This window comes from Nymphaea colorata, chromosome 9 (assembly GCF_008831285.2).
Source record: "Nymphaea colorata isolate Beijing-Zhang1983 chromosome 9, ASM883128v2, whole genome shotgun sequence".
Lineage (NCBI taxonomy): Eukaryota > Viridiplantae > Streptophyta > Magnoliopsida > Nymphaeales > Nymphaeaceae > Nymphaea > Nymphaea colorata.
Window position 1 is genome coordinate 7,035,457 of NC_045146.1, and position 22,421 is coordinate 7,057,877.

The 22,421-nt window shown below is 37.6% G+C and overlaps 2 protein-coding genes across 2 annotated transcripts; both read right to left on the minus strand.

Annotated features, from left to right (window-relative positions):
* Positions 1-421: 421 nt before the first annotated feature.
* Positions 422-8,553, minus strand: LOC116259820 (uncharacterized). Its single transcript, XM_031637759.2, has 13 exons — positions 8,373-8,553; positions 8,122-8,217; positions 7,537-7,614; positions 2,714-2,794; positions 2,383-2,602; positions 2,254-2,312; positions 2,039-2,088; positions 1,874-1,961; positions 1,492-1,752; positions 1,281-1,373; positions 1,071-1,175; positions 878-994; positions 422-780 (listed from the first exon to the last, which is right to left on the minus strand). Exons 1-13 carry the CDS (start codon positions 8,445-8,447, stop codon positions 715-717), a joined length of 1,389 nt encoding a protein of 462 aa, XP_031493619.1. The 5' UTR covers positions 8,448-8,553; the 3' UTR covers positions 422-714.
* Positions 8,554-21,228: 12,675 nt separating this feature from the next.
* Positions 21,229-22,260, minus strand: LOC116260922 (putative RING-H2 finger protein ATL69). The gene has a single exon (XM_031639459.2). It carries the CDS (start codon positions 22,230-22,232, stop codon positions 21,702-21,704), a length of 531 nt encoding a protein of 176 aa, XP_031495319.1. The 5' UTR covers positions 22,233-22,260; the 3' UTR covers positions 21,229-21,701.
* Between the last annotated feature and the right edge of the window lie 161 nt (positions 22,261-22,421).

Below are 22,421 nucleotides of genomic sequence, written 5' to 3' on the forward strand. Positions count from 1 at the left end.
TTGATGTAAATCCTTTGGGTCCTAACCCATGACCAATAAGTAAACGATCCCAACCTGACTCAAGTGATTTCCAAGACCAATCGCCGAGTTTGCCAACTATGCTATCCGGTTAAGGATAGCGAGCCATTGCTGGCGACTGGAGAGAGAGGGCGACTGGAGAGAGAGAGAGAGTGGGTAACTTTAGCTTTTGAAAAAAAAATCAACGTTTTCCGTTCTACGACAGGTCTTTGGAGAGCTAAATTGGAAAGTCAAGCGGTGATTTCTTGAAAGAACAAAGCTGTTTGTGAATTGCTCAAACATCGAGCGGCTTTATGTAATTTTTTCTACAGCCGAACCCTTTGGAAGGGCCCTTAACGCAACTACTAAGGAACTGGCAAGTCGATTGTTCAAAAATCCATCGAGTCATCCTTTCCCGTCCACCTGTGAGTAATTTTATTCTCTCTCTGACTCTCTCTAACAGAACAAATAATGTACATGTATGAATTCTCCGCACATAGGAACTCAAAAAAGAAAAAGTTCCCAGCTAAAACTCGAAAAAATTGCGGCAAAACTACTATACAAAAATCACCTGCCTCCTCCCAACAACCGGAAAATCTTAGCAAAAGGGAGATAACTCTCACAACCACAACATTTATAAGATAAAAAGATGCTTCCAATCTCTGCTAGGACTTGAAGGTGAGACCAAACTCAATCCAGAAAAGCCCATAACCATTTCTACTTGCGAGCGATCAACTCAGACCGGTGCTCACTGCCTCCTGTAACAACATAACCCGCACCGACCTGGAGAGAGGGAGAGAGACCAATCATGAATGAGCCGCCAATTGAGATCTGGCAGTTAAAGAGTATATATGCATATCAGTGACGAGAACAAATTTACCTGGCAATCTTTTAAAGAAGCACGCTCTTGAAGCTGCACATTGCTGCAAACAACAGAACCTTGAACCAGACACCCATCTTCTATGGTAACATGGTCCATAACAACCGAATTGACAATCTACAGAAAGCCTTGTCTTTAGCAAATTCAGAGTTACTAACAACTCAAGGAGACAGTGCTCAGTATGAAATCATACCTTTACACCAGAACCAATCCTGCAATGGCGACCAATGACGGATCGCTTGACACTGCACTTATCGCCCAGTTTGGAACCTTCTCCAAGCATGCATTGATTTCCAATCTGACATAAAAGCATTAGAATTCACATGGAGAAACAAGCTTTTTTAAGCAAAATATATTCTCCAGGAAGAAGATCAAATATGGAGTTGCAGAACAGGGGTTGCACCGTGGTTTTTGATCCAAGCTCAGCCGAAGGATGGATTAGATTGCCATGGTCAGAAAAAGAGTATCCTAAAAGGTGGTTTACCTCCCCTATAACCTGCATTGGACAAGAAACATTGGCACCACTGAGGAAAAAGGGGGCAGAGAAAAAGAAATGTTGGGGCAAATCCAGCAAAGAAATAGATGATATAGAGGAGCAGATAACTTGTTCTTACATCTCTATTGATATCACTGAAAGCTTGAATAGAATTTAAACGGGCACAATACTTGTTCTTGCCAGCAATATAAGCACAACATTTATGTATTTTTTTTGGACTACCTCCAGAGTCATTAGAACCAGATTGTGGCCCCTCACTGATGCCAGGAGTAATGATACCTAGGTGCTCATACAGCCATGATCGGCTGTTCTGAGCAGTGAGTTTCTCATTAGAAGTTTCTTCAGTCTGGGCTCTCTGATTGGATAGTAATTCTGAATTCTGCAGAGTGTTTATAATGGTAATCTCATTATAAGTGTATGTTGGGTAAGCATGTAAACATTAACAAGCATTTAAAGGGAAAAGAAAGGGGTCAAAACCTAATCATAAATGACATACTAACCAACTGAGTTTTCACAAGGTATGGCAACACATCCTGCTTTATGCTGTGAAAAGTAGGGTTTTGATCCAAAACCTCTTGCAGAACAACTCTGGCAACAAAATAAAGCACCATATTAACGAAAAACATTAAAAAAGATTAAGGTCTGCACAACAGAAAGAATTATACCGCTTAAATGTATATAAATGAGCATCCATAAGGTCAGACCGTAACTCCAACTGTGAGAAACAGAAGCAATTAGTGAGCAGTAACTTGCAAATGTAACTTCTGCATCCAACAGATTTTGAGAACTAACTTTGATGAGCAAGACTTGACAACAAATGATTCTTCGGAAAGTAACCAGAATATCCAAGATAATTATTGTTATACAGGACTTTCATTACCTGTCCTGCAGCTCGAAGTATAGTCTTTCGAACTCGGACATCCTTCTCAACCTCAGTTCCTGCAATATCGGAACTGTTGGAAGAAAGCCATAATGGAAAAAGGCAATAAGGTACTAGTATTAAGCAGACCTGATGCTAAAAATAGCAAAAATTGTCTTGTACAGTCCAGTCCAATAACGCTGTAGGATCCTCTTTTCTTGGCCTTGTCCTTTCCCCCTGAGGAACCAGTTTCTGAAGTTCCAATAGCAGGAGGTGAACAAAGAAGTGCAGTTACTACAGCATCCTGTCTCCTATGAGCAGCAGCAACTGCTCCAGGTGGCACGTCAGAAACAAGATCACCACTCACAACCTACAGGGTTCACGGAGAAGCAAAATAAAAGCTAAAAGTAGGTAACAGAGAATACAAGGATTTAACAATGGCTGCATCTGAAGACCAGCAGCTAAAGTAATATTTCCTGACCATAATATCACTTGCAGTAAGGCGATGAGCTACAGCCCGTAGGGCACCTGCAGTTCCAACATCCTCAGCAACTGCTGCTACCTGCATAAACACATTTCAGCATTACTATTGTGTCAGCAATCACAAGCACAGTCAGAGAAGTACCTAATCATTTTTGTAGAAATCTACACATTCATAAAACTGACAAGAGCACAAACATTGAATAAATCATAGCCACAAGTATCGCAATATTTTCGAAAATATCGCACTATTAACAAAAAACAAAGAAAATGATAAAAATGGGAAAATATCACAATATATTGAATTTATCGCGATTTTTTCATTTTTTATTTCATTTTCTGCTTTTATTTTTTCAACTTTTGTTTCATTGTTTTATTTCCTCTTGTTTTAGATATTTAACCTGACTTCCTAAATGCAATACAATACTTATTAGTTTTTCATTTCTTGTATTTTTTACCTAACAATTTGAATTTTTATTTTTTAAAAAAACTCCAAGATCTTTTCAAGATTCCCCACAAAAAAAAAACAACTTTGCCGACAAATACCTGAGAAAAACCTCGCTGATAAAAACCCGAGAACAATATTTGTGGCTATGGAATAAAGGCATGATATGCAAACGTGAGCATAGAAATCACAATCATGTATGCTTCACTAGGCTACCTATTCATAGATGAATCATGAACCAACTAATCCAATTACTTTGTGTAACTATCCTTGCAGTGGTACAAAAAGTACTAAAGATACTATATTCCTAAATTTCAAATAGACCATCTACTGTGGAGGACTTGATAGAGCTGCAAATATAGAACGTGGGAGATGAGAAACAGATTTGGTGAGGGAAGACTTGAATGACCTACATGTGTGGATAACTACTTTTAGGCAAGCGATATGATCTCTTCCTTCTATGTATGGGAGCACATTTTCATTTGAAGGGCATGGTTTTCGTAAAATTGTCCATCATAGAGGGTGCTGAGCCCATTAATATTGTGTTTCTGACAGCCATGTCTGATACCTTTTGTGAAACTATGTGTGGTTACCCATCTTAGAGATAGAAACCAGAATGCACGTTCCAGTCCAAAGTTCCAAAAATGTAAACTTAGTGATTATTTGAATCTTGGGCAGCATGTTTTGAAAAACATATTTTCTTGATCAAAAGCACGAAATGCAAACGAAAAGTCACCACCAAGAACATAAAGCAGTGTTTAGAAATTATGCAGTGGGATGTGCACTATGGTTTCTCTCTTTGATGTTGGTGTGGGTGGCAGATACCCATGCATCATGTCGTCACAAGTCCATTTCTTGATGTGGTGTTGAAGACACAAGGGGCTCAATACCCTTCCTGGTATAATGCTTTATGAAAACCATGCTTCTCACATTATCAAGAAATAGACTTGAATAAACAGAAAAAAAAGCAAAACATATAAAAAATTATATTTTGGAAAAAAAATCATTTGATTTTTCATATTTTTGGGAAAAAATGTTTTTAATACATTTTAATTTTTTTAGGCTTCTTTTAACATTTCGATAACTATTTTCAGTCTTTTATCAATGCTTTTTTAAGAGAATTAGTACAAAGTTCAAAATCTTTTATAACTTCTTTTTATTTTTTATTTTTAAAACTTTTAAGATTTTCACAGAAAAAACAAACTTCCACGTTAATAAGCAAGAATGAAATTTGTCATAATGGTTTCACAATAAAGTTCGGCTTGTGGTTTCAGCATGCAACCTTGCTCTAACGGCAACTTTGATTGCCTGGATTTTGTCTACTTCAGGATGAGCAATCCAGAAAAATGAGTGAGCCCATAAGGTGAATCAAACAAAAAAGCACAAAATCCAATATTTTCTTCTACTTCTATACAAGAAAAAGGGTGAAGAAAATCAGAAAAGAAAGCTTTTTCTTGTCCAAAATCAATAGTCACCCCCTCTTCTCCATTACCGCTTCTTCTTCTTCCAGTTGGAGCTACTTTATCCCTCACAACCACTAGCTGCCCTTAGCTATTGCCATTCCCTCACATGACTTTGGTCGCCAATTTGACATTGCCTTAATTTTTGTTTCTTGATGGTCCAGATCTTCCATTTCGGTCAATAGTCAAGGCAGACTTGGCTAGGGGTTTCTAGTCACCTCCAGCACTGATGCCAACAAGATTGGCATTCTGCAAGTGAAGGGAGGCACCAGCATGCACCACTCTTTACCTTCCTAAAGAAAAGCAGTGGTGGTGGTGGCAAAGAGGGCAGAAAAGGAGTTGGATGGTGGCAGAATACCACTATTGGACCCATTGCCAGTTTCTCTACCATAGGAAGCTTTTTTTTTTTTTCCTTTTTTGGATAAGTGAATTCGATGTGTCATTTGATGCTTCCTTTGTACAAAAACACAGCACACTTGATGTACACCACTGCTTGCTCTGAGGTTTATTTCTCCAAAGTCCAGGTGGATCATGAATTATGTTTTTGCATTCACTACCCAACACATTAGAAAAATCAATTCTTCAAGAAATTTCTGGTTCTGAACCTAGTATATTGAAGCAAAATGTTCAGTATTAGTTTGATCATTCAGTTTCTGAAATGTCTTACTTTCAATATTAGCTAAAACGTTTCTTGGTTTTGTCTTTGATTAATAAGAGCATGCTGCAATTTATGACATGCTTGGAGGATACTTGGACTCATACATGTAAGATTAAGAATGTCAAATGCAGTGGACAAATTCATGGACTGACAGGCTGATTTATGTCATAACTTCCTAGGTCCCTTTTGTTTTTCTTCGAAAATAAAAGTAAGGGGTTACACAAAGATTATAAACATTAAGAAACTCTTATGCTTTTGAATTTGTTATACAAGCGCCCATTGGCCATAACATTTCAGCTTTTTCCTCTTATATTTTGGTGCATAAGGTTAGACAGTACTAATAACCAAACTCTTACTTTATCACTACCATAGCATGAAGAATACTAAGTTTATTTCCTGAACAAATTAAAATAATCAAACTACAGGGCTCGCCCAAGAGAGCAAGACCCAATTTGACCAATTATTAGATACATAGGTAAGTTTGGTGGCCAAAGCGCACGCTCCTTCAGAAAACAGACTGGACATTAATCATGAAAACTTTAAAATCTAATCCAACTTATAAACAATATATTTGCAAATAGCTACTTTCCAGCAGATAATTGTGTGAGGCTGGGGGTGTGGGATGCAGCAAGTTCCAAGTGGGCGCGGGTGCTGTGAAGGCATATATATATATATATATATATATATATATATATATATATTGTCTATTTTTTTAGTTTTTTATCAAGCTTACATTAATCTCATACAGAATTCAAAATTTTATTAAACAAAATAAATAAAGGATGAGAGGCCTGGTCGTCCTCCTTAAAGGAGGATAGTCAATTCTCCTTTAAAAGGATGACAGGCATGTAACCTTTATTAAAAAATTTTAAATGTAGACCAACAAAACTTGATGTCATTTAAAAATGACTTCAAGTTTTTTATTCTTTGAAAAGGACTCTCTCCCTTAAAAGAGAGAGAAAGAATGAAAGACGGAAAAAGGGAAGAGAGCGGGAATAAGAGGGGGAAAAAGGGGGAGGAGAGAGGGAGGAGGAAAAAAGGAACCCAAAAAAGATGGGGAAAGAAAAAAAAGGGAACAAAAAGAGAGAGAAAAGAGAAGGTGCAGTCAGCAGCACCGGCCTCTGTTTACAAGCCTAGCAGCACAAAACTCCTTGACAAATGCTTCAGTGTCCCTATCAATTTTAACATTAATATTTGCATTTTATTGGTTTCCTTGTCTTTTGGGGATGGAGGGGGTGGGAAGAGGTGCAAGGCCACCTAATGCACCAACTCCTGCCTAGCCCAATCTAGAATGAACCAAATACTTTTCAAAACATAGATAAAAGAGATGTAAACTAGTTAGCTTTTGCATCTGATTGGTTGATCCCATTTAAAATCAGGTGTCATGAAGCCTGTATCTCCAAAAAAGGAGTACATGAAAAGAAATAAGAGATGTTCATCCCGGTGTTATTTCTTTCGTACGATAGAGGCCCGCACCAAAAAAACCTATATAATACACCATCAATACACTTTTCTTAAGTGTATCCGTGGTGTATCGGCTGTATTGGATGATACAACTGCAGTATCATACGATATGGTGGACACACCCCTTATCGTACAATACGAGGCTTGGGCATTTTAGAAGAACCTAGCACCTTTTTGTTTCATTTTTTATTTTAATTCCCACAGCTCTCCCTCATTCCACATGTCTTATTGCCGTTTCATACAGCTGACTTATTTTCGCATATTTAACGTGTCTTTTTCAATTAAGAAGTGATATTTGTGACAGTGGGAAAAAAATAGCAACAGAATACATTGGCATTGCAACGTAGAGGAATTTAGTTGGAAAATAGCTATTACCTGTGCCACACCCGTGTCAACATTGCTAAACATCAGTTCAGGTGCAGGACATGGCAAAATGAATGTGTTGGTACTTTTTTTGTTCTCTTTTGGTTTTTTTTTTGTTTATTAAAAATATTTTGTGAATATATAGAATGAATATATGTGTTGGACTTGTGTAAAATCTTATTTGTTGTTCTATATATAGAAACATATGCACACACACCCATGTGACATACTCTACTGTTGACCATATTTAAAGAAGACACTTGTATCATCAGAAAAATAAGAGAACTAAAGATGGCCTCTAATTAACTCGATCCCAAAAATGAAATTCCAAACACCAATATATTGCCCATTAATGACATGAACACACCACACCCTAAATCAACTGATGCAGACAGAAAGAATCAAATAGCAAATTACTGTTCTGCAAGCTAAACCTCGACATTAAGGCGATCAGCATAGGCGCCTGATATCCATCCTCCCACCTTAAGAGCAGCATCCTTTCCCTCCACCACCTAAACAAGAATCAGGCGACGAAAAACATATAAGAGTCCCCCTATCTCCTAGTTCAACAAATTAGGAAGAACATACTCTTCAATCAAGTATGACAGCTAGACAAAGACCACTGACACAATTTAACTAAACAAAGAACTGGAAGTCAATGATCAACAAAAAAGATGAACTCAAAACTTAAAAAGGAAAAGGAAAGAAAAGGAGAAACGCCAATAAAAAACGTTCTCCACCCAACCATTTGTTTAGGAAAAGGGTCGTAAAGAACATACGGTCTGAAAATAAGACAAAGATTTAACTAACAAAACTTTTAACAATATGAATCCTCATAACTTAAACAAAATCATAACAAGAAAATCGAAAACAGATGAGACTTCAATAGAGAATCAAACAAAAGGAGACAAATGAAATCATCCGTAATACCACCAACCCTAGAGGCAAAGCAATTATACAACAACCCAATGGGATAAACAATTTTAGACGAAAAGGAGGTAAGGAAAAACCGTTCGAACCACAATGAGATCCTTCAGATTGCTTGCTTCTAATAGCTCGAGGACGAAGGAGAGAACCGGCCGATTAGCGACGGGCAGCAAAGCGTCCGGGACATCCTGAATCACCAATCGCACTGAAGATCAGATAGAAAGAGTAGAGATAGAATGAGGAATACACAAGACCCAGGCTTCATTGTCTAGGTTTAGCTACTAGTCGAACTCCGGTCGCCAAAAGGAAAAGTAAAGCAAGCGAAGAAAAAGGTCCAGCATACCTTGGAGACGAGAGGGGCGAGCTCCTTTGAGTTGCCTCCGGCGAGTACCACCACCTGGAAATCCATGGCGGCCATTTTCCACTTTCCCCTCTGCGCACTTCTCTTCGGCTTTCCACGCTCACGCCGCCTTTTCTGCACCTGGGAACCGGTTTCCCTTCGGTACGGTCCGTGTGGAGAACATAATCAGATATAGACCGGTCGGATCTTAGCCTTTTCTGGATCCTACTTAGTCCTTCGATTTCATGGACTTGGAGGGCCTGGTGACGGCCCAAAACCCAGGCTCTGATGCAAAACCTGATTTTACCTTTAAAATGCCATTTAAAGTCTATATAGATTATATCAAAATTAGGTTTTGCCAAAACGCGATTTAATGAAACTTGGTTTTCATAAAGAACCTATAAGAGGAGGCAAAAATAATTTTTGCCCTCTCCAATTTTATTGTTTTGTCACCCAAACATCCTTTAAAATCCATGTTTTTAACTACGTTTTCGTAAAACTTGACTTTCACAAAACCAATTTTTTAAGGATTTCATCCAAATGCAATTCTTTGGCTGAATCCAACTCCTATTAAAACAGTACCACATTGGATCTTTGGTTTAGTTTTGGACTCCATTCCAAATTCAAATTTGCTCAACAATTGGCTTTGTCCTGTTAACCAAAACTAGATGAATCTGAATTCAGATGGATAATTAAAGACATTTGATTCATTAACAATTATAAACCAAATTTGATCCTATCTTATTCACTTAATGCTACTAAGTAGGCTAAATGCTCAGCTCAGGAATTTAATTACGGTCACATAATCTTGAAAAGACAAATTTAGTACATTTGATGAACATGTTGTTTTTGGTTTGATTCTTGGCTTCGTGAAAGCTTTAATTTTATGTAAATGTATTGTACATGTCCATACATTCGCCATGTATCTAGACAAATGGAGATTGCATTTATGACTTAGTAGTTAAAAGCTCCAGGATTGAATGGGGTAGCTGATGCATCGCAAATCTAGGCTTGTCATGCACCAATTCTTAATCCAATGATATTGCTCATGCACCATGGCTCCAATGCTAGTGATGGCGCAATAGTAGCGAGCTCAGCTACAGATTTCATAATCAAGACAAGATGAGGCACCTTCACTTCGATCATCAAGGTGACAAATTAAGGGCCACAAATTGTAGGCTTGGTCTGACTTTGGTCCTCTTATTTAGCTGTTTATTTGTTGTATTCGTGTTTGGACCCTTATTTGTTCTAGCTTACGGCTTCTAGCAACACCTTGGAGATTTCTCGGCACTTTTTCTTTTGTTGCATGCTTTGTTTATTAGTTTCCATTGTTCCTTCACTGAAATAGGTTATTTTCATTTGTTACATATTTTAATTCCTCTTCTTCCTCTTTCATTTGATTCCATTCAACTGATTAGGATAATCAAATCCTAGTCACAACCTCATATTAATACCAAAACCTGATTTTTTCCTTTTTTCCATGATGACACAAGAATTAAAGCAAGATCATGTTAAAATAAGATGCAAAAAATAAAAACTTTGAAAAAGTAGGTAAGAATTTTGCAAGATGCAGGTTTCCTCCTTGATTTTTCTCCTTTTTAATTTGATTTCTGCAATTCACAGAGGCTGCCATAAGAATAACATGCATATAGGGCAGCACTGGTTAAGTGCAAAACCAATAAAATTTTCAATGGACTATGTTAAGAAACTTTATGCATAATTCATTCCCATTCAAAGCTCCTCGTGGTTCTTGAGCTTCTTGCACAACAATTTCTAAAAATCTCCATGATTAACACATATAGCCTCAAGCACTACATCTACTGAACTAAACAAAAGCCAAGGATCAGGCCGAATACTCAATCTAAATCAAAGACTCACTTTCATCTTATGTTTTTGCATCCAACAACACTATCAACCAACATTTGAAATTCCTGCCACAATTTCTTATCAATCTCCTCCTTGGATCTCTTCTCCTTTGCCACCACAAAAATTTTCATTGCAGAGAGCTAAAAGACAACAGGCTGACATTAAATCTCCTTTCAAAGGCCCTCTCACAAGCATGATGACATGTTCAGTAGATTCCACTTTCCTTTCACACAACGAACACTTGCTCTCCAAAGAGATGCCAAAGTGCTGCATCCTTTCTTGAGTTAACAATCTGTCTTCTAGAGCTATAAATGCACACCATTTCACATGATGAATAGCGACATGGCCTTTCTCCATTCTCCACTGGCATTCGATCTTTGATTCTATCATAAATTTTCATGCTTTTTAACATCACAACCTCACTGTCACCCCATCAAAGCTTATCTTCAGTTACACTTAACTGAGAATGGTCAATCAACTGCCTAATTCATCTGAACCAGGGGGATCAATATGGCTATGACAATAATTCATAATCATGTCATCAAGATTTCAATTTATGTAATGTTCAAGACACTTCTTCTAGCACCAGTTAAGGAAAGAGCAGTCCCTAGCCCCAACAATCTAACCAACACTTTACATCGTAGTTATTTCCAATTTTCCATTGATTAAATGGCTAGCTTTTTGCCATCCCCAAAGAACTCCCTTCCAATTCCACAATATATGGAAGTGCTTCTACAAGTCCACAAACAATCACTTAGCAAATATTTGACCTTTACAAAAGAAGCCCACAAGATATTAGATATAAATGTTTTCAGACCAAACAAATGAATGTGAGTCTTATTAAATGTCTAGGTTATTTAATTCAACTCCACCTTCATCAGTCGGTCCACATACCAAGTGCCAACTGCTTGAAACCTCTTTCCCCCTTCCAAGTCCACTAGAAAAACCTGCACATTGCCTAAGCAAAGTAACAACAATGGAATTTGGGAGTTTATAATGTCATCCAATACCTGATGACACTTTCTAACAAATGCTTTATTAAACTAGTTCTTCCAGCACATGCTAGCAGTCTACTTTTTCACAAAGCAAGTTTCTTCGAGCCTTTACCCCTAAGCAGATCATAGTACTGCACCAACAAGCAACTGAAGTAATGAAATCCTAAGTAAACAATCAGCAACTTACCATTTCCCCACCCTAAAATTTGCTCAAAATTGGCAATTACGTTAAACTCCACATGAAACACAATAATGAACGGCTTAGAGGGGTGTACTTCAAGACTTGCTCTCTTTTCAAACTCCCTAAGGACCGAATTGAAACATGACAAAGAATATCTAATAGCTGATGAATAGAGGAGAATGTCATTAGCAAAGAAAACACCTAGGGAGATCAACTCATGTCCTACCACCATTGAAATGCATATGGAACCTCTTATATTCTCAAAATCTACTCTTTTGCCAACAGTTCCATCACTAAAATGAATAAAAAGGGTGAGATTGGATCACCTTGATGGAGACTATGTTGGCTTTGGAAGTAGTCACCTTCTCCTTTTCTCTCTAAATTCTCTCTCCCTCTAAAATCTCTCTCTTTCTTCAAAACATTTTATTTCATGATTTTCAAATCTCTTTTTCTTTCTCTTTCCCCCTATACCTCTCGAATTAAAGCTTTTTTTATTTTTCATTCTTTCAAATATTTTCCTCCCAAAATCTAAAGTTTTAGTTCCTCAATTGTTAACTTTACCAAGACCAAAGCTCATGTAATGACCCAATATTAGAATCATGCTTGATAGTCTACAACTTCATTCTATTTTCAATAATTTTTCTCTTTTCATAAAATTATTTATGACAAACGTATATATGAAAATGAGAAACTTAGATATATGTGATGGTAGGAATGCTTTTAGATAAATGTTATGATAAGAATGAGTAGTTTGCTTCTAATCATGTAGGGTCAATGTATTCATATATTTACATTCACTTGTGAAAATCACAAATGATCACAAATACTTCTTTACAAGAACTTAAGCAAGATGAGATGGAGTTCTACTAGATAGTAACCAAATTAGAACAAAAATCTCAAACCTACTTACATTCTTAGGAGAACACTAAATTGACTTAAAAAAAAATGACATTCAAAGGTTTCCAAATGATATTTGTAAAGATTTTTCATATCAAAATGTTTTATATTCTGAAAAGATTCTTCAAAACTTTCTCAAAAATTTGAAACATCGAATCTTTAATATTTTCTCAAACACCACACTGCATTTAGAATGAAAAGATATTTAAGAAAAAATGAAATGCATCAAGAATAATCATAGCCCTTGGATTGATTATCCCAAGTAAAGACATCGGTAACGGTCAATCCTTGTACCAACGGTCGAGTCCCTTTCTCTCTCATTTCAAAATAAAACATCATTTTTCTAAAGCACTCTAGAAACCAAAGTATTTTTCGGGATGTGAACATGCATGTTAGTCAAAGGCACCACTTTGTTTTAGAGTAACCACTCCATTTGGTCTACAAGCTCCACTGGTCGTACCACTCCCATTTGATCCAAAATCTCAAAATGACCTACATATCCATATAGTTCAACTTTCCATTCATACCAAAAATAGAACACACCCTTTGTTGGTGGAACTTGAAGAGAGACATTGTCTCCTATTTTGAAGCTTAATTTTTTATGCCACTAACTAGTATAGCTCTTTTGTCTACTCTATGAAACTAATGTACTTTGGTGAATCATCTTTACTTTCATGAAGTAGTGTTGTAATGTTGAGGGTAGGGCTGTTCGTGAGCGAGTTCGAGCCTAGTTGATCCAGCTCAAACTCGGCTTGTTTGCCTTCAAATGAACTGGAGCTCGACTCGAGCTTGATTTAATTAGCTTGAGATCGACTCCGCTTGAGTTCTTAAAACTCGAACTTGGCTCGATTCAGCTCGAGTCGAAGATTGGCTTGAACCGAGCCAAACATTTCATTAAAAAATTTATTTTTTAAAGGAAGAGGCAACATATAGACTTGAACATGGAATCTCCCACATACTAGTCACACATATACCCATTTGAGCAATATACTTTTTTTTGATAATTTTATAAGACATATTTTATATATTTTTTTTCTCGAGCTTAACTGAGTTTAACAGAGCCGAGCCCACTTAACTCGAGCTCAACTCCTTTAGGTTGTCGAGTTCATTTCTTAACTCGAACTCGACTCGTTTAATAAATGAGTCGAGTTTGGGCCAAGTTTATCGAGCGACTCGAGTTAGCTCGACTCATTGAACAGCCCTAGTTGAGGGATAATCTATAACTTTAGATCCAACCTCATTACAACACAAAGGCCATAAACAAGGTCACCCACAAAGTGCCTTCAATAAGGCTATGTATATATCCACATGGTAGCTATTTTTATAGACAAGCTAGGTGAAACTCACATGCTTATACCATTCATTTTTCCAACTAAAGTACAAGTAAACAAAATATCTTCAAACCATTAATCTATTCATGAAAACTTTATGTACTCACAAGTATTCATCGTCTAGCTCTGCCAAGAATGTGACGACTCTTTTGAATATGTTTGTTGTGGGGGAACTTCCGCACGAGGTCCTTTATATGCCCTCATGTCCAGTGCAACTATCCCCATCTAGCCCTATCAAGCATGTGATGACTCCTTTGAACTTGTTCTTACAGCCACGTAAGAATTATTTATTAAGGAATTTCTTTCATATTTCTGTCTAGGTGGTAATCCTAACTAAGTCTAATGATTTTGGCTAATGCTTGGCTTTGTTTTTTAAGCTAAAGAGGAATAAGATTAGTACGGGCGTATTGTCTCCAGGATGTTTGATTTTAACACACTATAACAATGTTGGCCATGGCTATGATAGATGCCCATGGAACAACTTAGACAATCAAATTTAGCAGTCCATACTGGAGCATCAATTTATTGAAAGGGCCTCTTGTCAAAGAGTTGGCATGTACCTAAGGGTTCTCACACTCACGGTTGGCAGAAGCAATGCCTTTGATACCATACTACTAGCACTCCTCCGGGTGGGAGAGGGAACACACACCTTTCTGCCCTGGATCTCAACCCCTTCAGCTGGATGGAAAAGACCTACTTCTGAGTTGGTTGCCCATTTGCGGATGGTAAATCTTTCTCCGAACATGGAGTGCGAACCTTTCTCTCTTGTATTTCTCACTAGCCATCAAAACCCAATAGTGAAATCCTGCAAATAAAGAGAAAACGGCTCTCATAGAAACTACATAATGGAAAATAATATTGACATAATTGTTGGAGACTCAAATGATGGATATGCAAGTAGCTGTAGGTAAAAGCAGTATGACCAAGATACACAAATCCACAAAATTTTATATTTCACATGAGTTTTCCCTTTTCAAATAGAGGGATGGGCTTGGGAATGGGATAATGGGAGATGAGAATGGAGAGGGTTAGTAGAGAGAGATTGCAACTTTAGTGACTTTAGCATGAGTGAGGATGACCATCAATAACAATATCAACACATGGGAGACGCAGGTGATTGATTCCTCTCTCTCCCCTCCCCCAACACCCGTAAAACACACACACATATGTCCAGAGTTGGATATAAATAAATGTACACATACATGCCCAGACTTAGCACCATGTTGAGATGACAATTCCACATTCTCTTCCCCTTCTTCTTCTTCCTCTCTACTATTTTCATGTTTCTTCATTTTTCTTCCTCCATTTGACCTATGGGTGATAGGCTCGGTGTTCCCAAGCCCCCAACGGTTTATACCCCTAGCCAAGGATCTCAATTGAAGGATGAGAGAGAGAGAGAGAGAGAGGTTGTAGATGCTGATCCAAAGCAAGTAAGCAACTCCGTCTACTCTGTTTTATCCTTTACAGGTTTTCCCCGTTGAATCATTTTGTTGTTTGACATCGGTTTTAGTTTTTTGGAGGTTGCATATGTTGTCCTAAAACAAGCAAGCGATTACTTCTACTCAGTTTCATCCTTTACAGCCTTTTCCCAATGAATCGTTTTGTTGTTTGGCATTGCTTTAAGTTTTCTAGAGTTTCATTGTTTTGGCCTTTAAAATAATGTATTGCTACTGCAATGGCTATGCCTAATTTGTGTTTTCAAAGGGACTTATATCAATTAGAGACATTGTCAAGGAAGCATAAGGGAAAAACCCTGTGAATGTTAATCGCTACTACGATATAGGGGTTCACATTTTTTAGCACATATTGCCTTCTTTGTCTGCTCCTTATAATTGTATAAGGTTTTTTCTCACATGACATTTTCTTAACATAATGCATTGGTTCCCAACATCTCTTCTCCAAAATTAGGGCCTAATAAATGGAGATTTTCTGCATTTTTATTCTTATTTCTTTTTCAAATTTAGCACGATAATTTCCATTCATGTACTTAGTTTTTATTTTATTCATTTTTTTTCAAGAATTTAATGGGATTGTCACCCTCACTTTTTTCAAGGTCATGTGAGATTGTTTGTCCAGCTAATGCCATATCATTGCAAAGGCCTCCACTAATATCTAATTTCCCTACAACAACAATAATAGTGTTCGAAGCCTAAAGGGCATACCTACTTTTTGATTTCTACATTTTGAACACTAGAGTAAGTAGCACTCCATATTTCTTTGTTTATCACGTTTCATGCTATAACTAGCTTATTTCTTTTAAATGTCCGGGAAGTAGTTACAATTGAAATATTGCTAAGGCTGCAGCCGTCGCTTGCCAGTTTGTCCATAAGATAGAATTAGTGAGTTTACCAAATTTTCTACAATATGCTTCTGTCCTCTTATCCTGGAATGAGTTTATGAATTGTAAAGGTGGGTTAGCTGATTTAAATGGCTTGTTTTGTTTGTTATATTATTGTTAAACTAGTAAAATAAGCTTTCTCGCATCTCAAATGACATTTCCTGGACACAATACTATTTAACTCCTAGCATTCTTTTATGTGTATAAATTCCCTTGTATACTAGTACATGAGTGTCATAAGCTATGTGGTAGTGAACAAGCTTGATATACGTTGAACTGATCATGAAAAGTATAACTTACACTTGCTGTGTGAATCCTGCTTTGTGAACCATCTTCACACATTAAAATTGGTTGTGGCCCACAAATGTCCATTGTGAGCCTAGTTGAAAAGATTATTATCTTCACAAACTCTTTAAGGTATATCTTAATTTTCAGTGACGGAATCACTGATGCTGAGATCTAAAGAAATGTTAAAGTGTGTTTAATGGTTATACACCTAGCTACGAAAGCAACAAACAACAAGTAAAAAGCACCCTCCATTTGTTGGTTGGCTAAGCAAGATAGATAAAGCACCCTCCTATGTACAACTAGAAGAAGGAAGAAGAAGACCTCTAAAGCTCTTTAAGCCAGGAATGAGCTCTAATGGTGGCTTCTCCACGTTTTCAACAAAGCTTTCAATAGTCTTTGCAATAACAGTCCTTAATCTTTGACAAATTACAAAAGGGTCAAGAAGATTTTATAATTAAAAAAAAATAAGGTGCCACCCAATGGGATGGCATTTTAAATATTTTGCTTCACTTGATCTCTTTCTTGGATATTGAGTTTAGAGTTTATCGAGTTTAGGGTTCATAATCTGAGGTCTAAGTCCATGACTTGATATGTTCTGACTCTTGGATATGGATCGGGACCTCTAGCTGCATGAATTTCGCTACAAAAACCTGAAAACTCAATTGCAGATTCATTTCAAGTCCATTTAACATCACATTTGAAGCATGGGGGGTCTTAACATATAAAACAAGATAAATATGTTATTTAATATTTAGAATGATGATAAAGGCACGAACAATAAGCAAATCAGATGGTGTTTCATGCATCATCAATAGGCCAACCAATAAGTAAAAAAACCATGTTCATTAGCAAAATTGTAAATCTTCTCTCTCTCTCTCTCTCTCAGAGTGCCTTTCTAATGTGAATTAAGCTTTGTGTATGAGGTGCATATTATGTGACTATTATGAAGCATTTGTAAACATTCCATTTCAGTAATGTTTATAACCTCCCTGAAGGTTGCTTTAAAGTATTTTAACAATCATTGTTGCTTGCTAAAAGTAAAGGGAAACGTTCCAAGTAATTCAAAATGATGATAAATTTTCTCAATTTTAGTGCAACATGAGAATTTTTTTTTTTCTGAGGGGGATAATTTCACGTTGCTTCTAGCTTTAGATCTTAATGGTTCTTGGTTATAGCGCCTAGTCTGGACTTTTCTTTTTAAGTCTATTGATGCTCTAATCAATCCACATGGCATGCAAAGTTCAAGAAAGGCGCCAGCTGTTCATGGCCACCAAGCAGTTCTGCTAGATATAATGGGTGAGCCTTTTTCCAGGATCTAATTCAGCTGCGCATTTTTTATGCCTATTAAAATTCAAGCTCAGACTGGGTGCCCTTGCTAGATGCCTATTTCTAAAACAAGTAGTTGCAATATTTGAATTGCCCATCATGAAAATTGAATATGCAAAAATTTTCAAGAGTTATTTGCAATATGTTTAGCTAGAATCAGAATCTCCTTAGAATTACACAGATTTACTATTGTTCTTTTCGCATATAAGATCAGTCTGATTTCTTGTTGAGAATGATGAAATGAAAAAAGGGACAAGAAGTTCACACATTACTTGCATTGGTATCAATTTGGTGAGCATAATCACTTGACATTAATAAATCATTCTGCTAGGTACTTCTCAATCATGGGTATTCATGCATCCATTACTAGCACCTAGATATCCTTCATGTTTAGGTCTTAGCATTAGCTGGTTGTTCTCAAGCGTGGAAATCTAATTACTAAGCATGGGTTCTTAAAGTTTTCTATTATTGAACTTAGATTTGTTACTTAAGGTTGCACCTCTTCCTTCAAGTCGTTGCTATTCTAAATTAAATCAATCAAACTTTATATTTACGGTTGCGATTGGTATGTTGAGAAAATAAAAATAAACAAACTAATCATTAATGAACATGTTTTTACACATGGAAGGTCATCATCGACCTTGGCCACAAATTACAAGAGGAGGAGAAGAAATAGATGAGCTTTCCACAATTTTTGCAAGGGAAAATAATTAATCGCTTAACTTGGAATTTTCTTTCACTTTTTTATTTTCAAATGGATTTATCCCTCCTTATAAATGGATGCCCATTATCTTACCTTCCCACCATTCTTGTAATTGCGTCCTTGCCATGCCATGCATTATCTTATCAACGGTAGGTCTGTTCATGAGCGAGTTCGAGCCGAGTTGAGCCAAGTTCGATTTCACTAGGTCGAGCTCGACTGGAGCCCGAGTTTTTAAAACTTGAAGTCAGCTCGAGCCGAAGATTGGCTTGAGCCAAGCCAAGTATTCCATTAAAAGATTATTTTTTAAAAGAAACAGGCAGCATATAGATTTGAACATGGAACCTCCCAAATAACTAGCCACGTGCATACCCATTTGAGCAACCTACTTTTTCTGATAATTTTATATATTTTGTATTTCGAGCTTAACCGAGCCGAACCCACTTAACTCGAGCTCGACTCATTTAGGTTGTCTAGTTCGAGTCAAGTTCTTTGAGCGAGTTCGACTGGAGTGAACAGCCCTAATCAATGGAACAACATCCATCTTTATCCTTAACAGCCCCTCCCAAACTGGACGGGGATAATGGAAAGTTCAACTTTGTTGCGTATTTTTGTAAAAACCAGTTGAGCCCTCGTTTTGATAACGATCTGGAAATTAGACCAAATTTTGCTGCGTGAAGATTTTCTTCAATGGATAGAATTTAACCTTCACTTTGGTGACGAAGTTGGCAATACTTTTCGGTCATCCCAAAATGTTCATTGAGAGTACATAACAAGCCATGTTCTGATAGCGTGCTGAGAAAATAAAAAATAAACAAAACAAAATCATTGGACATGTTTTTAATTTAACTTGCACCATGGAAGGTCACCATATTGATTTGGAAATAAAGAGGGAAAGAAAATCGTAAATAGTTAAAGAGGTTATCTTCCATTGCTAAAATAGTGGGACGCTCCTCTATTTATTCTTCCCTCCTAATTGTTATTTGCAATTACGGTCGATCCTGACCTTCTAAGGTGTAAAAACCATGTTGAATCATTTGATTTTTGTTTATTTTTATTTTCTAATCAACATGGTGGACGACTAGTATTACATAGAAAAAACTTAAACGTGTCAAAACAGGCGCAGACCAATTTGCATCACATACACAAACTTGTTTTGTTGTTGGTGGATACGAACTATGACAAATCACCCACCAATTAGTCTCTCCTAGCTTTGGTCGGTGCCTTTTTACATTATAGTAGTTCTTGTAAAGCTATGTCAAAGGCAGCTTATGATGCTTGCACATTATTATAGTTGAAACATTTGCGGAGTTCAACTTGGCCTAGCTACTGGTGTTTGCAAGGTCATATGAGTTGCTTGTTTAATATACATAAAGTTTATAACCTTGCAATTGACTTGATCATCTCTCGCATGGTGTTGGCCTACCAACATTACCAGGTCTCTCGCGTAGCCACTTATCGGAAAGTGCCGTCAGTTGCCTACACCAGCCTCACAAAAAGTTCTTATTTTCATATTGGTGCTCTAAAAAACTTGCTCATTAATTTATATAATCGTCCCCTTTAAGATGCGAGGGTTTTTTAATTAGTGCAACTCAGCCCAACATTCCTAGCTCCACCATTGTTGTGAGTGATAATAACCACTTCGTGGAAACCAGTACCAGTTTCCTATTTTGACAAAGATATTTGCTTGCCTGTTACAGGCTTCAAGGAAATGCCATGCCAGTAAATTAAGCCACCACGGAACCATAAACAATCCCAAATATCAAATATGAATCGTCTTAACCTTATCGGGCAGCATGTATGAGACTATTTCAACCTATGCAATTGTGTCACATATTTCTGTACAACTATCAAGCAAAGAGGTGTCTGCTGCTGGTTGCTTTGGTCAGCTGAAAATGTTACATGGTTGTGGTTGGTGAGTTTTGAATGTGCATGTATATTCTTGGAAGGATATATAATCTTGTTATCTTCAATGTATCTCTAGTTGGTGTTTGCGTCGTCATTGATAAACTGACCCACATTAATTTAGTATCAATACTTGATAGTTAAGGTCCATAAAGTCCAATTCACTGTTCGTGCAACCATCCAATATTATTTCCCTTCTCGTTTGGAATTTAATTTGCACTTTAATCTCTGTGTTTGTTGTTCCCTCAATATGCATTCAGTGCATAGCAAATATTTTTTCCAGGAGTGAGAAACGCGAGACTGTTCAATCTGATTTTATATTGAAAATAGATTACCAAAATGCCCTCAGTAATATTTGATGTTTGTTTAGATTGTGTCGGTTTTGCATGCGTCAGGAGAGAAAACATGTTCTTTCTAAAAACTACTTTTGAAATTGGGAATATTATCAAGGCACTTAATTTTTATTTTGTACACCGGAAGAATCCGTTTTGCTTAGACCAAGAGAAGAAAAAAGAATGACTAAAAGAAAATAAATGAAAATCAATTTGTTATTCATGAAAATTTTATTCATCAAAGTCCCACTTGAAAATATGGCAAGAGTTAGACGTGGATATATTGCGCGAAGGCGTCGAAGGAAAGTTCATTTTTTTATTTTTGGCTTTGTTTCAAATAATATATATATATATATATATATATATATATATATATATATATATATATATATATGTCGGGAGAGAGAGAATGGATAGTGGCTCTAGCTATCAAAGTCACTTAACTCACTTATGAGGACTATCGAACCGTCATAACACATGGTTAAGAGAAATATATATGAATTACTTAAATTATTAAAATGTCCCATTTTTTTCTTGATTTTCTGTCAACATAATAGATTGGACAGCCCGTGGATGACTCTGATAACCAGAATTAGCATTCGATTTTCTTATATATATATATATACAGATATATTAAAAATAATTGGCTACCTTTATGGCCAAATAATTGTTTTTTTTTATTTTGTGCCACCAAAAACTATTAATAAAAATATATTTCATTTCTAAAAACTGTGGGAAAGCAAGTAGCTTCGTCAATACTTTTTGGGAGGATTTTGAGCTTACAAAAAAAAAGAAAAAAGAAAAAAAGAAAACCATTCCACCACTGAAATGATTTGACAAAAGCGTCACAAACTAATCAGACCTGAACTCGTTAATTGGATTTGTCCACATCAAGCCTTATTGTCTGAAATTAACTATAATCGTTCTTTTGCCATGGATGGGGGCGATGAGTACCTCAACATCATAGGGGATCAGATGGGAAAGCCGATCGACTAGTGTTCACACGCTTCTCCGACCCGATCTGTTTCAGACGGAAGAGTCACTTGAACAAGCGAGTGGCATCCAGTGAATGAATCCGGCCTGGGCTGCATCCACGTAAGCCACGTAGAAAAGACAAAGCCCAATTACGGGAAGGCATGATAAAGAAGCGGCCGACGTCGTCTTAATTTCGAATCACCGGCGGTTGGCGGCGAGGGGCACGAACTCGGAGAGGGGCGTCGCCACCGGCGTCGGTAAGGGGGAGGAGCGGCAAACGGGACACGTGGAGCTTTTGCGCAGCCACGCATCGATGCAGTCCACGTGGAATTGGTGGCGACAGTCGGGAATCTGCCGGAGCATGTCCCCTTGCCCGTAGTCGGCGAGGCAGATGGCGCAGGTGGCCGCGTCGTCACCGGATGAGCGACTAAAGCAGTGCTTAGGGTAAGCGGCGATGGCGGCATCGTCGAGGCCGGGGACGACGACGACGACAGTCGGAGGGAGAAGGTGGTCCGCGGGCGGTTGTGGCGGGGGCAGCGAGTCACGGCCGACGATCCGGACACAGACATAAGAGGCGAGCATCGTAGTGGAGACGAGGACAAGGATGGCGACGGCGATTGCGATTCCGTAGCCGAGACCCGTGCCAGTGTCTGCTGGAGAGGAGGAAAGGAAAGTGGAGGGAGAGGGAGAGGAGGACTGCGATGAGGGGGAGAAGTTGAAGATGGACATCTCTCTCTCTCTCTCTCTCTCTCCGTCGTTAGTGTGGCCGTCATGGGAGATGATAAGGTGGTAGATGGGAGCCATTAAGAGAGAGAATTAATGGTTTCGTGATCATCACACTATGCATGTTGTTAGGGAAATCGAGCGGTTGTATGACATCAATGCTTCCTTGATATGAGAGTGGGTAGCTTAGCTTCC